At 35.7% G+C, this 14,816-nt stretch overlaps 1 protein-coding gene across 1 annotated transcript in view; it reads left to right on the top strand.

Moving 5' to 3' along the window:
* Fdx2 (Adrenodoxin-like protein 2, mitochondrial Ferredoxin 2) overlaps positions 1–8,090 on the top strand; it is a 30,335-nt gene extending 22,245 nt beyond the window's left edge. The window contains exons 3-4 of the mRNA XM_090379287.1: positions 397–529; positions 7,947–8,090. Coding sequence (XP_090235413.1) covers positions 397–529; positions 7,947–8,052 — 239 coding nt within the window. The 3' untranslated portion in view covers positions 8,053–8,090. The remainder of the gene's footprint in view (positions 1–396; positions 530–7,946) is intronic.
* The last annotated feature ends 6,726 nt before the right edge of the window (positions 8,091–14,816 follow it).

Here is a 14,816-nt window from a genome sequence, read left to right as displayed (position 1 = left end):
TTATTATCTTAATGGCAGTCAACAATGATGTTATGGAAAGATTAGTTTTCTTATTGGCACTATGTTTTAAACTGCTTCATTCCTTTTATCTTTGCTTATTTCTTAATCCATTTATGGGTAATTTTAAATCAACACACTCGAATGAAATGCACTTCAGGATATATAGCAATTCTTTGATTGTTCTCAGTTTTCTTGGCTGTCTTTTTTATTTTTAACATTTCATATGAAAACTTATGCAGCTTATAGAGGTGAGTTATCTTAGTAAAGAAGCTTTCTAAATGTATCTTTTATTAGTACTCTGTATGTCTATATGCATTCGGGGCTATAATTCATGATTGTCCTAACTCACATATTTTATATTTTAGTAATATAAGTTTATTATATTCTGACATATAGGAGCATGTGAAGGAACTTTATCTTGTACAACATGTCATCTAATATTTAAAAAGGAAGATTTTGACAGATTACCAGAAAAGGCAACAATAGAAGAATTGGATATGCTGGATTTGGCTTATGGAGTTACTGATATGTAAGTTTTATTTGCATGTAAATTTAAAGATAATTGAATAAATTTTGTTATTTATTATTATTATTTTTTTTCCTTATTAAAATTCCACTTCTTTTCTCTAATTGAAAGTTTTTTAAATTTTAAAATCATCACAAACCTGAACTCGTTGCAAACTTAAAAATTTGAGCATCAAATGCTCAAGTACAAAATATATATGCTGGCATTCTAAAGCTAAACAACAAATCAAATATTCTCAACGACCCAATAGTATAGTAAAATAAATAAAAGTCCTTGTGTGCATACAAAGTGTGTTATGCTAACATCAGAAAGTTTGGGAACTAAATTTGGGAAATGATGAAGCTTACTGGCTGTTTGTCTTGTCTGACAAATTTGATTGGATACTATGATGTGGTTACAAAGGAACTGGATGCAAAATATAATTTTGATATCATACACTTGGATTTCAGGAACGCCTTTAACACTGTTGTACATGAAAGACTACTGTACAAATTGGAGCAGTATGGTATTAAAGGTAAGTTGCTACAATGGATAAAATGGTGGTTGAGTGAAAGAAGACAGAGAGTGGTAATCAATGGATGCTGCTCTTTGTGTACTAATGTTATTAGTGGTGTCCCCCAGAGTTCAGTGTTGGGTCCACTGTTGTTTTGTATATTTTGTACACCTTGAGTACTGTGTACAGGTCTAGAGGCATCATTTTAGGAAGGATGTTGAGTTGCTTGAGCATGTACAGAGAAGGGCAACAAGATTGCTGAGGGGAACAAAGGGATCCTCTTACCAAGAAAGGCTTAAGTTCTGCAATTCGCAGCGGCTAGAGACTAGGCACCTGGGTGATCTCATTGAGGTGTATAAGGTCTTGAATGGGTTGAGCACACTGAATTCTGATGGGATTCTTCCACTTGCTCAGATTACGAACTTAGAGGCATAAATTCAAATTGAGGAAAGACAGTTGTAGAATAGATGTGCGGAAATTTGCCTTTAGCCAGCAGGTGGTTAATTGCTGGCTAAAGGCAAACTTTCATCTGTCATTGTGGAAGTCGATAGCTTAAATAAGTTCAAGGGGCAACTGGACAAACTTTTAGAGGGAATAGATGTGTGAAATTGTTTTTTTTTTTTTTTTTGGCTGATGCTAATACGCTTGCTTTCTTGTGTCACATGCCTCCATTACTACTACTATTTAGGTGGATCTCCTTCAAAACAGTCTCCTTGACACTATATTACTGATTATATCAGTGATGCTCATGATCTTCACATTTGATTGAGATTGTCTTGCTTTTTTTTTTTTTTTTTTTTTTTGGGTACGAGAATATGGAATCTTCTATTGAGAGGAATGGGCCTTTTTGTCGAGATCATAGCCACACACTCCCAATTCATCACCAGTAATAATGAAAGAATCAAAGTGTGGGTCAGTAGCAATATGTTGAGAGAGTAATGTGGACATGTGAAAACTCTCTGCTCTCCGTGATCATCTAAAGATGCAAGGCACAAACTTGGCTGAAACACACCACATTCCTAAATCTTGAGTTAAAGTTCATTTATTTGTCCCATAAGAAATGCCAGTTTCACTAGCAACTTCACAGATAGTGTAAGACTGAGCATTCCTGATCAGATCACAAACATATATGATTGAATCATTGTTTTCTGAAATTGTAGGGCAATCAGAGTGTGGATCATTTTCAGTGGACAAGTGGCACTTTTTAAGCACATTAAGATTAATGATTTCCATATTGGGGGTGGGGAGAAGCATCATAGGATGAAATATTGGCACTCTATCTGTTCATGATATTTCAGCAAAACTGCAACACCCTAGATCAATGATGGCTGAAATAATTCCCAGATAGAAATGCTGTGTAGTAATACAACCAGGAAACATTTGAGTACCCTGCAGAAATTGATGGAAAGAGACTGGAGATTGCTGAGAAGACTTATGTAGATTCTGTCAGTCATTGTCGAATATTGTCAACCAAGAGTACAGGAATGCTTTAGGAACTGATATTAATAATGAGAGTGATATGTAGGAAGCTATATAGAATCAGTTTTTATGGAAGAGCTGCAGCATAAAACACTGCACAGAGTATTCCATATCTAGTCACTACTAATATTTGTTGGTGGTGTTTTGTAGAATAAATCCTGGTGATAGGCTTGCATTTCTCAACTTTTATAGCATTTTGTTGTTACTCAGTAGTCTGAAATTGAAATTAAAATGCCTTTGTTTTAACTGGAAGTGTAGTTGAAAGTACCAGTATTCATAAAAACTAGTTTTATTAATTCTTTCATAAAATTTGAGTATGACTGAAATGAATCGAAAATGAGTGTCATATGAAGTGGCTTTAAATTGAAAAGTAAATTTTGCAGAGGTCACAATTATTTGAGACCTCTACAATTAAATATTCAATTCATTTATTATCATAAAAGAGTTTGGCTATATTTCCCATTTTGTTATGCAAAAATATACAAAATTAAGCAGCATCAACTGTGCCCTCAAAGCATATTTTGTAATATCAGTTTATACATTTGAGCAGTACATTTCTTGACTTCTTTAGATCCAGTGGAAACTAAGAGTTGACCTGTACTCAAGTATCTACAGTATGTTGATGTAATGTACAAGACTCAGTTTACATGAGTTGTTTTGAACATGCACAGCAGATAAGCATATAAAAATGCATTACAGTTGGAGATATTTTCATATTTAATAAAAATTGAAAACGATTTGACATAAATATTTTTAAAAACATCAAGGGGACATTGTGGGTGATTTCACAGGGAATAGCAACTTCCAAATATAGGCAATGATAACAAGATGGATAAATATCTGCTGTGATGTAAAACAGATTTTGGAAGCAGTTATGACAAAATTAAATTACTCACACAGCTATTGAAGTGCTCTGGATCAAATTTGAAGACTGTATTTTGTGAATACATTCTTTCAATAAACTCCATAGCCAAAAGGATTTAAAACATTGCTTTGCAGAGACTGTTTAATATCACACTCCAGTCAGTGAGATAATTGTCTACTGCATTCTTGAGAAGACTAGTTACACTTTGATAGAAATCACATGGTACTCCATTTTGCTTGAATATGGGTTTATTCACCTAATTCAGCAAAACATTGCCTCGTGCCTTAGATCAGTGATGGGTAAATATCTTGGAATATCTTTTCCCTACTGCTGACAGTTTTGAGGACTCTCTTTCTCTTTTTTTCTGCATATTATACATATATATGCAACTCTCAAGTATGTTTGAAATAGCATTTAAAATAACACTTTGGAGTATGTTACAAATCTTGCAGTAAGTGCTACCATCCGTTATTTTTTTTATAAGTAGTTATAGACACAGTTCATAATAGATGGTCAGCACAATAACATCTATTGTCCAATTTTAGTAGGCGCCTCCGTAGCCAGGTGGGAACGAGCAGCAGTGCGTAGCACATGCTTCTTGATTAGACTGGGGTTCGAGCCCGTCACCACCAAATATGGAGGATGTGGAAAGGTCAGGGAATGACCACCGCATATCCCGGAGCAATATGGCCTTAGTTGCTAATGCTCCTAAAAACCAAATAACAAACAAATAAACCAAGTTTAGTATTAGGTAAGCCAAATGATGCAAGGAAGTGAACTTTTCAACGTCAGCCAAAAAAATGAAAAGTATGAATATTCTGTTTTAAAATAAATTAAACCGAATATTCTTACTATTCCCATTTGCACTTGGTAATCAGCCAATTCTGCTTTGAACTTCTGGATTCACTGCCTCTGCCACGTTCGGATGCAGCTTATTTTCCACTGCTCAATGCCCTGCTGCCTCAGTCTTCTGTTATTCCTTGAAATTTTAGCTTCCTTGGTTCTTGTCTCCCCTATTAGGGAGAACAAAACTTCCTCATTCATTTTACTCAACCCTTTCAGCACTTTTTTATAACTCAGTTAAATCTCCCCTTAGATGTCTGGTTGTCACTTTGTAGATGTGTACTTTGTATCCCACACTTAAGCTGTTCTTCATATGTACATCAATTTGTACTCTTCACTAATCGGATCACTCATATTTGAACTATCCCAATAAGTCTATATCTTTTTTTAGATATTATCTCCAGACCTGAATACAACATTAAATCATGAACAGAACACCATGAGCAATTTTCATATTTACTTCATTATTTACACCAAAGGCCAAAATTTATGGAATCCAGAAGTTGATTAAATTAAATTAGATGATACAAAAAAGATGAAGATAACATTATATCAAAAAGGAAGTAACTATGAGTTTTTCTTGTATTTTTCATAAATTTTTCCAAATTCTTTTATGATTTATTGCAATTTTTTTTTTAATAATTTCACTATGGTGTTGGCCAATCAGATCAAAATAAGAATACATTAATATTTAAAATGATTTATGTTGCAAGTTTTCATTTTTATGAATTTTCCAATGAAGAAATGCACTTGTTTTCTTCAATTTTATGAAAAAACTCACTTTTTGCAGACCAGATGTTTTCAAAACCTCTTAAAACTCACTTCAGAAATGATTAAGTAACAAGCATGATGTTCACCTAATCTGTCACTAAGGTTTCTTTATTTATAGGTGCCCTTATGTAAAATTTGTAAATTTCACATAAGGGCACCTATAAATTAATTGATGCCATCCTAAAAACTTAAATTCATCATGGAAAGTTGTTTTATTCTGGCCCTGCACATGCAAGAAAATGCCTGAATGTTAAGAGTGTCATCTCCATCTCTTTATTTTAAAAAAATCTCTTTATCTCAAAAATTGTATTTTTTCTTTTCCTGGTAAAGCATATCTAATACATAAAAATTGTCAGGCATTATCTACACACTGTCTTTAGATTTCAAGTGCAATCTATACTGAGTGGACAGAAATCATGGGTTACCTAACTAGTAACGGATAGGCCCACCTTTTGCCCGGATAATGGCAGTCACACGGCGAGGCATTGAGTCCACTAGTTCATGAACAGGTATTTCCATCCATGCTTGCTGCACTGCTGTCCATAATTCCATTGCATTCCTGGGTGTAGGATCCAAAGCTTGAATGGACCTTTTCACAGCATCCCAAAGATGCTCCACAAGGTTCATGTCCGGTGAACGGGGAGGCCATTCGATGGTGGTAAAATATGCGGATTGCTCTTCGAACCATATTCTAGTCACCATGGCTCTTTAGGGTGGTGCATTGTCCTGCTGGAAGAGTTCATTGCCCTGTGGGTGCACGATGACCATGAAGGGATGTAGATGGTCTGCAAGGATGGACACGTAACCTGGACCATTCAGAGATGCATCTAGATGTAACAGGTTCCAACGTGTGCCAGTTGAACATGCCCCAGGCCATTACCGACCATCCACCTGCCTGAACGGTTCCTTGTTGACACGATGGGTGCATAGCTTAATGAAGTTTCCACCAGATACACACCCTCCCGTCCACTCAAAATAACTGAAAATGGGACTCATTAGATCAGGAGACCTGTCTCCAATCATCGAAGGTCCAGTTCCGATGTTCTTTCGCCCAGTTTAGGCATAGTCCTGTGTCGTGGTGTTAGCAGTGGGACTCTGGTGGGTCAGCGGCTCCCATAACCTATTGTGGCTAATGATTGCTTGATGATTTTGGTGGAACGTTTCTGGCACCTCCCTCGTTGAAGTTGGCAGTGATTTGTGGCACTGTCACTCTCCAGTTGGCTGAAACAATGTGAGACAGAAGTCAACGTCCATGTTCCCCCACCACCTTTCTCCGCCCACAGCGCTGTCCACAATGAGATTTTATTCCGGAAATGGCATATTCTCGATACACTCGTGATACTGTCAAACAGGGATGGTACAGAAATTGCGCTACCTCCACAATAGTGACTCATGTGTCGGGCACCCACAATCATCCCTCTTTCAAAGTTGGTTAACTCACAACCATTTCAAATCCATACTGACATTGAATTACTGTCTGTGTGAATGCAGTGTACCTATATACCTGCCAAGCAATGGGTTTGTCCACTAGCAAGAGGGGGGTGACAGCATCGCTTTGCCCAGGAACCAGGTATCCCATGAATTCTGCCCTTTCAGTGTACACCAGCCCTAGTAATTTATATACTTGTTTTAGATATCAAGTGTGATCTCTTGCAATGTCTGTTTTTAATACAAGAAAAAAAAAAATCACCATCTCCTGAGGGGAAGGAGACATGATATCCCAAAATATTGTTCACTCAAAATTTAAAAAATGCTAGCATTTCCAATGTCATCCAAGCAACAGCAACATTAAACTCTGCTCATCATAAAATGTCTCATCAATATGATTAGATTAGCCATACTTGACCCCCACTTAACAAAAGGCTTGCTGATTCCCTAGTAATTCTATTTCTGTCCAGATGAGTCTATATTACATCCTTCAGGATTGCATAATATTTTATGGCAATGAAGTCACATTTACAGGTCAGTAGTTACTTGATGACAGTTTCACTTAGAAGAAGGTGGCGAGGAAAGATACTGAGAATGACAAGCATAAAAATTTTGGTAAACAAAATATTCTTTAAAAAATAAATGTAATGGGGTACCTTTTCTCCAACACAACCATGCTAACAAAAAATAATAATAATTAAATTTTCCCTCACTTATTGTAATTTTTCAATGATACCAAGTGAAGAAGATTTGTTTTGATAAATTTGCCTTTCTGTATAATGCGGATGTTATATGCAAAGAAGTAGATGTCACTCACTAGTTGAAAGGTAAATATGAAACTACTTTTTTTGCATAAATTTTTTTGCATTAGTGCTTATGTATTAATTGCAGAAAATATGAAATAATGACATTGTTGCCAAACTTGGAAACAAACAGTACATTTTATTTTTGATCCTATTCTTCTCCGTTGTTAACAGCCAATAAAATTATTGTTGTTAGATCTTGTGAAAAATAAAATAACAGATTGACCTGAAGGTACTAAAGATCTCCACAGCCTATAGTCTCACCACAAGGTGAATTCAACCCCACAACCAAATTCAAGATAAACATTCTTTTTAAGCCATCTCCATTAATTCTTTCATTTACAGTTATCTCTTTACCAGAATCTCAAGTTCAGTCATTATGATATATATGTAGAGAAATATAATGAATAAATGAAAAATGTACATCCTTTCCCCCTCTTGTCACCTGCAATAAGAAAAAGCAATTGGCTCTACATACACATGAAATGTGTTAAAAATTACGTATGAATTTTATTTGAAGGTTGCCAGTTATGGTTAAGTGATTTCAGGGGCCCTTTGCATCTGCTTACTCCCACTGTCTATACTTAAATTTGCTCCATCTTTCCATCAGATATTTAGAATACAGTAACTAACCATTATGTAAATTTAATCCTGCCGCAAAATTCTCTTTTAGCCATAAGAATGCTATTATGAGAAAGAGAGAGATTGTTAAAATCATCACATGAAATTTTATTTCAGGTCTAGATTGGGATGCCAAGTAGTTGTAACAAAAGAATTAGATGGAATAGAGATAAGTGTACCGAGCAGTGTATATGATGCTAGAGATCCACCTTCAAAGAGTTAGGCATCTTAAAAAATAAAGATCTGTGGAATTTAATTCATAAATAGGTTGTATAAATGAAAAATATATGAAATGTACATTTTGTGCATTTATCATTGTAAAATAATCATTGTATTTTATGAATTCTGATTTGTAAAGATATAAATGCTAAAGACTGATATTTTTATTTGAATGACTGCAATATATTTCATTTTGGCATTTAATATAAATATTACAAATTAAAAAAAATGCAAAACCTGTGTTTGTTTGATGCTTTTTTGAATATTTTTATAGACCTTTGTTTCATTTTGACAGTATGGTTCATCCAAAACACCGCTACTCAGTTATTACTTTTTTGACAGTAATAAATACTTACTAATAAATAAGTACAAAATATTTAATGTGAAAAATATTTTTTTTATCAAATGAAGATTTATAAAGTAGGTTTGGTAAACATCTGTTTTGAACTTGGTGTTCAAGATTATATCATCATCCCATATAATATCTATTTGCAGGGCAGATCATAGTGACAGTTAGTTTCATGAAGGATTTCGGCACAGGTTATCAGCTGTATAACCTGTGAACAATCAAAAATAGTTTCAGCTTCTTTTAATTGTCCAAACAGGATCAATGTGTGATTGTACAATTTTTCTGGTGCGCAAAGGTCTGTTAGCTTTCAGAAATTTATTGGATCATTTGACTTTTTTTAAAAGATAATTTATTGGTATTAGTAGTAGTATTAGCAATGGCCACATGGTTCAAGGAACCATGTGGCCATTCACCAGCCAAAAAAAATAAGAAGAAGAAAATTTAAAAAATAAATAATTAATAAAAGAAATGGAAATAGACAACCTATGTGTTTCCCTCCTTCCTTAGGTAACTATCCATCTGACCTTTGAATTTCCCCAGACTGTCAGCCTCTACCACCCAGTAGGTAAACTTATTCCAGTAATTTATAACTTGTTGGCTAAAATAAAACTTCCTGCAATCAAGTCTAAACATCTCCCCCATAACTTGAATTTATGGCCCCTATTTCTAGAATCATTTATAACCATGAAAATTTCATCCTCATTCATTTTACTTATGCCTCTCAGAGCCTTAACACCTCAATCAAATTTCCTCTAAGGTGCCTAGTTTCCAAGTTCTGCAACCCATGTATTCAAAGTCGTTCCTCATATGGATGCCCTTTTGCTGATCTCACCAGGTGAGTTACCTGTCTTTGGACCCTTTCATGAAGCTCAATGTCTTTCTTTAGGTGTGGTCACCATACTTATATACAGTATTCCAAGCGTGGTCTAACAATAGTCTTATATAATGGAATTATGATGTCCTTATCTCTACTAGCAAATGTTCAATAAATCATTGATAGGACACCATGGGCCTTCCTTGCAACCTATCTACAATGCTCGGAGAACTTCATGTCTGACCGTATCATAATTTCCAAGTCCCTTTCCTCTACTACTGGCCTTAATTCAACTCCACCAAGGGTATAAGTTATTTTGGGGTTACTATTCCCCAGGTATAATACCTTACACTTTGCTAGATTAAAGCATAGCTGCCATTTTTCTGACCATCTCTGAAGTTTATCTAGGTCACTCTGAAGAAGCTCTGTTTGGCAGTGATCATTAACTACTCTACCATTCTTTACATCATCTGCAAATTTAGACATCACACCCTCTATCCCTTCATTGATGTCATTTATGAAAACAAAAACAACAGTGGCCTGGTCCTAATACTGATCCTTGGGGAAACCTCACTTCTTACATCAACCCAATCTGAAGAATAACTATTTATCACAACCCTGTGCCTCCTTCTCTGAAGCCATCTGCTATCCATCTAAGGATTTTCCCTGTGATTCCAAACTGTTCCAGCTTATAAAGTAACTACTATTGTATCAGAATTAATTTTTTAAAATGTTTTCACAACTATTTTTGTCTCTTGGTGAACTTTATATAATGAATTATATGCAATTCATTTGACCCTTATTCATTATTATAGTCTGCATAGGTGCATATTAGCCTGCAATGTAGTGAACTGTTAGCCATTAAAACACGAATAGCCCTATTTGCTTTTATTCTGCCACCTGAAATTTTCTTGTTGCTACATGAGCCATTAAATAATTCCTTAATTAGCTTTTTCCATAATCCATGCTGTTTGTAGAGTAAATAGTGATAAATTGTATGATAAAAATTTACAGCAGGTTAGTTGCATTGATATTGTTAGCCTCTGTGCTATAAATTTTATATTGTCATAGACTTGCTAGAATCTGTCCTAATTCTTGTGTAATAAATGAAATTTCTTTTAAATTCTCTTAAACCAAATTTTGAAACTTGCTTTATTTATGTGTGCCTTCACTTTATGAATGCAATATTTTTTCCATGCTTTTAAATATATGCAGAATATTTATTCTTTATGGAGGTGTATGTTCTGTAGTATCATAATTACCACTGTCATCCTTGGTAAGTTTTTAAATATCAGTAGTGTGAACTTAAAGAAGTAAAAGGGGAGGTCAAATAAAAAGAAATAAAATAATTATTGATAGAATAGAAGTAATGCAGAAGCATCATTTATATATGTAGGTATAATAGCAAAACTAATTTTGCCCAAAAAGCATCATACATCTCATATTGTGAAGCAAATCACAAGTTTTTTTTCTCACTCTTGCAGTTAAAATAAATAGCACTTTTTCCTAAAGAGACATATACTGCATTTATTTTTAGTGAGTGCTGTTATCCAGACAAGCCATTTCAGGAATTATTGTCCCACTGTTTGCCTCCTATCTCTCCTAGTTTAATTCAGCTATAATAATGTTCACAGAAGAAAGAGCCTTGCAGCCTATTTGCTTTGAACTGCAAACCAAAATTTTAACATTGCTTGTACCCCTAAGTCCAATTATCAGGTATTTTTAGATTTGCACAAATTATGCTGAGTGTGGATTCCCTAACTAACATAAATTGACAGTAGTAAGTGTACATTTTGCAATGCAACACTTTACGTTGGTAACACAAAATAAGAATAAGATGAAGTTGAATTAAACTTGATTATTATCGATAAAAATAAAAAAATTAATATTCATATATTCACTCATTTGTATTCTTTGTTAACCTTATTAATTTTAGCTGGCCACATTAGAAGTAGTTAATGAAATACATCAATTTGTAGAGACTAACATTAAAAAGAATTGGTATTTTCCTTTTTCTAGTGAAGTTTAGTAAAATCAAATGATACCACAGTTCCTTAACATTAGTACCTATGATAGCATTCAAATCATTCCTTTATATGAAAAAGGTGTTTATGCATGGGTACGGCACTTCCATCATTTCTACTACCCAGGTAGTATGAATGCATCATTTACTCATATCTCATATTGTGAACACCTTCACAATGCGTTGCCTAGGTATTGCACTACTTCGAATAAGTAACACTTCTCTGGTGGAGAAGACTACTGTTACTTATTCTCTGATGGGCACCACCACCCAGACAGCACCGTTTCGAAACTAGTTGGCTTCATCATAACTGGGTTGTCACTATTGCAACAGGGTACCTTCCCACCCACCAAGGAGAAGCCAACGCGCTTTCAAATGGTGCCGACGTTTAGCTACCTTTTGCAGTCAGAGGAAATTTCTGGGTAGAGTAAGTTATAATTTTTAGTTCTTTGTTGAAATTTTAGTTTGCTGACGGGTATAGTTGCCGGAGTGGGATTAAGTGCCTTAGGGCACAGTTTTGTCTGCTTTTTTTTCTTTTTCTTTTTTTTTTCCATAATGAGTTTGTTCATTCATGAGAGAACTTTGGAGTTCAGCTTAGATGAAAAAACCAAGACAGGTTATTGAAGGTTTGGGCAAATGTGTGAATCTGTCAAGATTGCAGGGGTTTACTCTCCTGCCAATGAGGAGATTTCAAATAGTATGTAAGGACTGCATAACCAGAGACATTTTTCTGAGAAGCTTCCCTTTTGAAAACCAGATGGTACATCCCCATCTGGTGAGAAGCATTAGAAAGTATATTACTATAGAGCAGTACCCGATTGAAATGCCGAAATACATTTGAAAAATTCACTGGAGGAATACGGCAAGGTGACGAAAATTGATATGCATACGTGGGAGGGCTTTCCAGAGCTTTATACAGGTAAAGTTACAGTACAAATGGAGATGAGTAAGCCAGTTCCTGACATTATTTTTGTTATGGGTAACCGATTACTCTTGAAATATAAATGCAGTAGCCTGGACCATTTAGGCATACACTGCATGAGTGGGTGGTGTTTCATTTGTAAAGAGGCAGGGCATGTTAGCAATGACTGTCCAAGAATATGCAACAAATGCGGGGAGGCTGGCCACAAAATGGGTAGCTGTTCTATTCATTCTTACGCAGATGCTGCAAAAGGAGGGGTGATAAAAGAGAATGAGGAAAGTCTGATAGAGTCAAAAAGTATGGTCATCTTAAAACTGCAGGGCATGAATAAAAAGGTAATTCCAGAAGAACAAGGGAATTTAATAACTGAAACAGGGGAGGCAAAAGGGCTTCCAAATCCTGCACAGATAGCTTCTGATTTAATGGAAATAGAGTGAGTTAACAAGAGGTCAGAAAAGGGGGGGAAAACAAAGACAAAGAAAGCTTAGAGGGAGAGGGAAAAAGAAAGAGGCAAATTGTGGAAGAGGGAAAAAGAAAGAGGCAAATTGTGGAAGAGGGAAAAGTATCATACAAGATCTGAATGAATTAAGTTTGGATGACTCTGAAATAGAAGGGGCAGTAGGTGAAGATAGGGAAAAGTTACTGGGGGTTGGGCATCTAAAGAAATATGTACCAGTAGGGCTGGAAACATTTGAAAAGTTAACAAGAGTGGGAGCAGTGGCTGGGGAAACCCAGAATAATGTTCCCAAGTACACTCTGGAAAGTAAAGTAGGCAATATTCAATTTATGTGGAGGGACATATTTTTTGGAAATTTAGTGGGGCAAAAATTACTGGGAATAGTCCAGCAGTTAAGTAATTCAGAATTTCATGGCTCTTGGGACATGAACAAGAACTTGACAAGACTCTATACTCTCTAAGCATATCTTTAACACAATAATTGAAACTTCTAAGGCAAGGCGAATGGTACAAATATGGTAATTATTGGCACTTGGAACATATGGGGTTTTGCCCAAGGGCAGGCCCAGCATTGTGTTTGGAGGAGCATGTTACTATTAGGAGTGAAAATTTTATTTATTCAAGAAAGTCACTTTTTTAATAGTGTTCAAGTATGTAATTTCTAGAACAGATTTAAATGTTTGTTTCTGGAGCTTTGGAGCAAGGAATGCCAGAGAGGGTAGGCATTATAGTTTTAACACTGATTACAGGAAAGTACTGTAATCTTCAAAGAGATATAGATGGCAGAATAACCCGCATTGACTGGAGATTGGGTGCACAAACAATAAGACTGATTAATGTGTATGCAACAAACACCGCTCCTGAATGGGTTCGTACATTCAATAGTTTATACTTTTTCATGTTGGAGGTCAGAACAATTATTCTGGGAGGAGACTGGAATTGTGCTTCAGATTCGATTTTAGACAAGACAGGCATGGGTGATCCTACAGGGGGCTTAACAATCTGTGTTTAAAGTATGATCTGGTAGATGTATGGCAATTGAAATACCCTACAAGTCACAGAGAAACCTGGTCCAGGGAAACAGTAGGGACCCGTATTGACCGGATGAATGTCCCAAGGGATGTTGGCAAAAAAAGGTGACATGGGTAAGACACATCAATATCTCTGGAACCCGTTCTATAATGGATCATAGATTAGTTATGGATTTCCCATTCGGCATAATAGTAGAACAGGGAAAGGGTACCTGGAGGCTAAAACTGGCACTTTTACAGGGTGACCCGCACAATATTAAGAAACTAACTTAGGATTTGTAAAATGCTAAGTATTGGACAGGGGAAAGTTGGGAAAATTATAAGCAAGCAATCAGGACAACTTTCCAAAAATTATGGAGGGAAAGAAACATGGTAAGCAGGAGGGAATTCAGAAATCTCTATGAAGTGTGAAGGCTTTTAAAACATTTTAAAAAAGCAGATAGGCATCAGTTTTTTTCTTCAAGAAGTTCAATAGATCACATAGAGATAGCAGTCTGATTTATCAGATACAGGGAGGCTCACACCAATATCAGACTACTGGCAGCATTATTAGGTATTTCACACACATTTATAAGCAATTGTATTCAGCATTTAGAGGACCAGCCCTACCAGCAAGCTGGGAAATGCCATGGTTTCAGGCAGCACACAGACAAGAGCAGACCAACCCATCTTGTTGAATGAGCTATTGTTAGCACTAAGAGAAATGAAAGGAGGCAAAGTACCAGGTCCAGATGGACTAACAGTAGAGTTCTACAAAACATACTGGAAAAATATTGGGCCAGTTTTGGCTGCTATCTTCTCGGAGTTTTTTTACATGAGGGGTTTTTAGAAGTCCAAACTATATTCCTTAAAAAACAAAGTAAAACGGGAAGAGCAGTGGGCGAACAGAGGCCAGTGTCACTACCCAACATAGATTATAAGTTGTATGCCAAAGTGCTAAATGTTCGACTTAAAAGACATTTAAAGCACTTTATAGGCCTGAATCAAACGTACGCAATTCCAGCAAGATCTATGATGGCAAATCTGTCGTGTCTGATGGATTTGCTAGGATATTGTAAACAAAAGCAATACAGTGTTGTGGTGTGTGGCTATTCTTGATCTTACCAAGGCCTTTGATAAGCTTTCCCACAAATACTTAAGTAGCTTACTGCATGTAGTTCAAATGGGCTCTC

The sequence above is a fragment of the Mastigoproctus giganteus genome, chromosome 8 (genome assembly GCF_048544385.1).
Source record: "Mastigoproctus giganteus isolate SK-2022 chromosome 8, ASM4854438v1, whole genome shotgun sequence".
In the NCBI taxonomy this organism is placed as follows: domain Eukaryota; kingdom Metazoa; phylum Arthropoda; class Arachnida; order Uropygi; family Thelyphonidae; genus Mastigoproctus; species Mastigoproctus giganteus.
The sequence above is the reverse complement of the archived record's forward strand: the minus strand, read 5'-3'. Positions and strand labels throughout refer to the sequence as shown.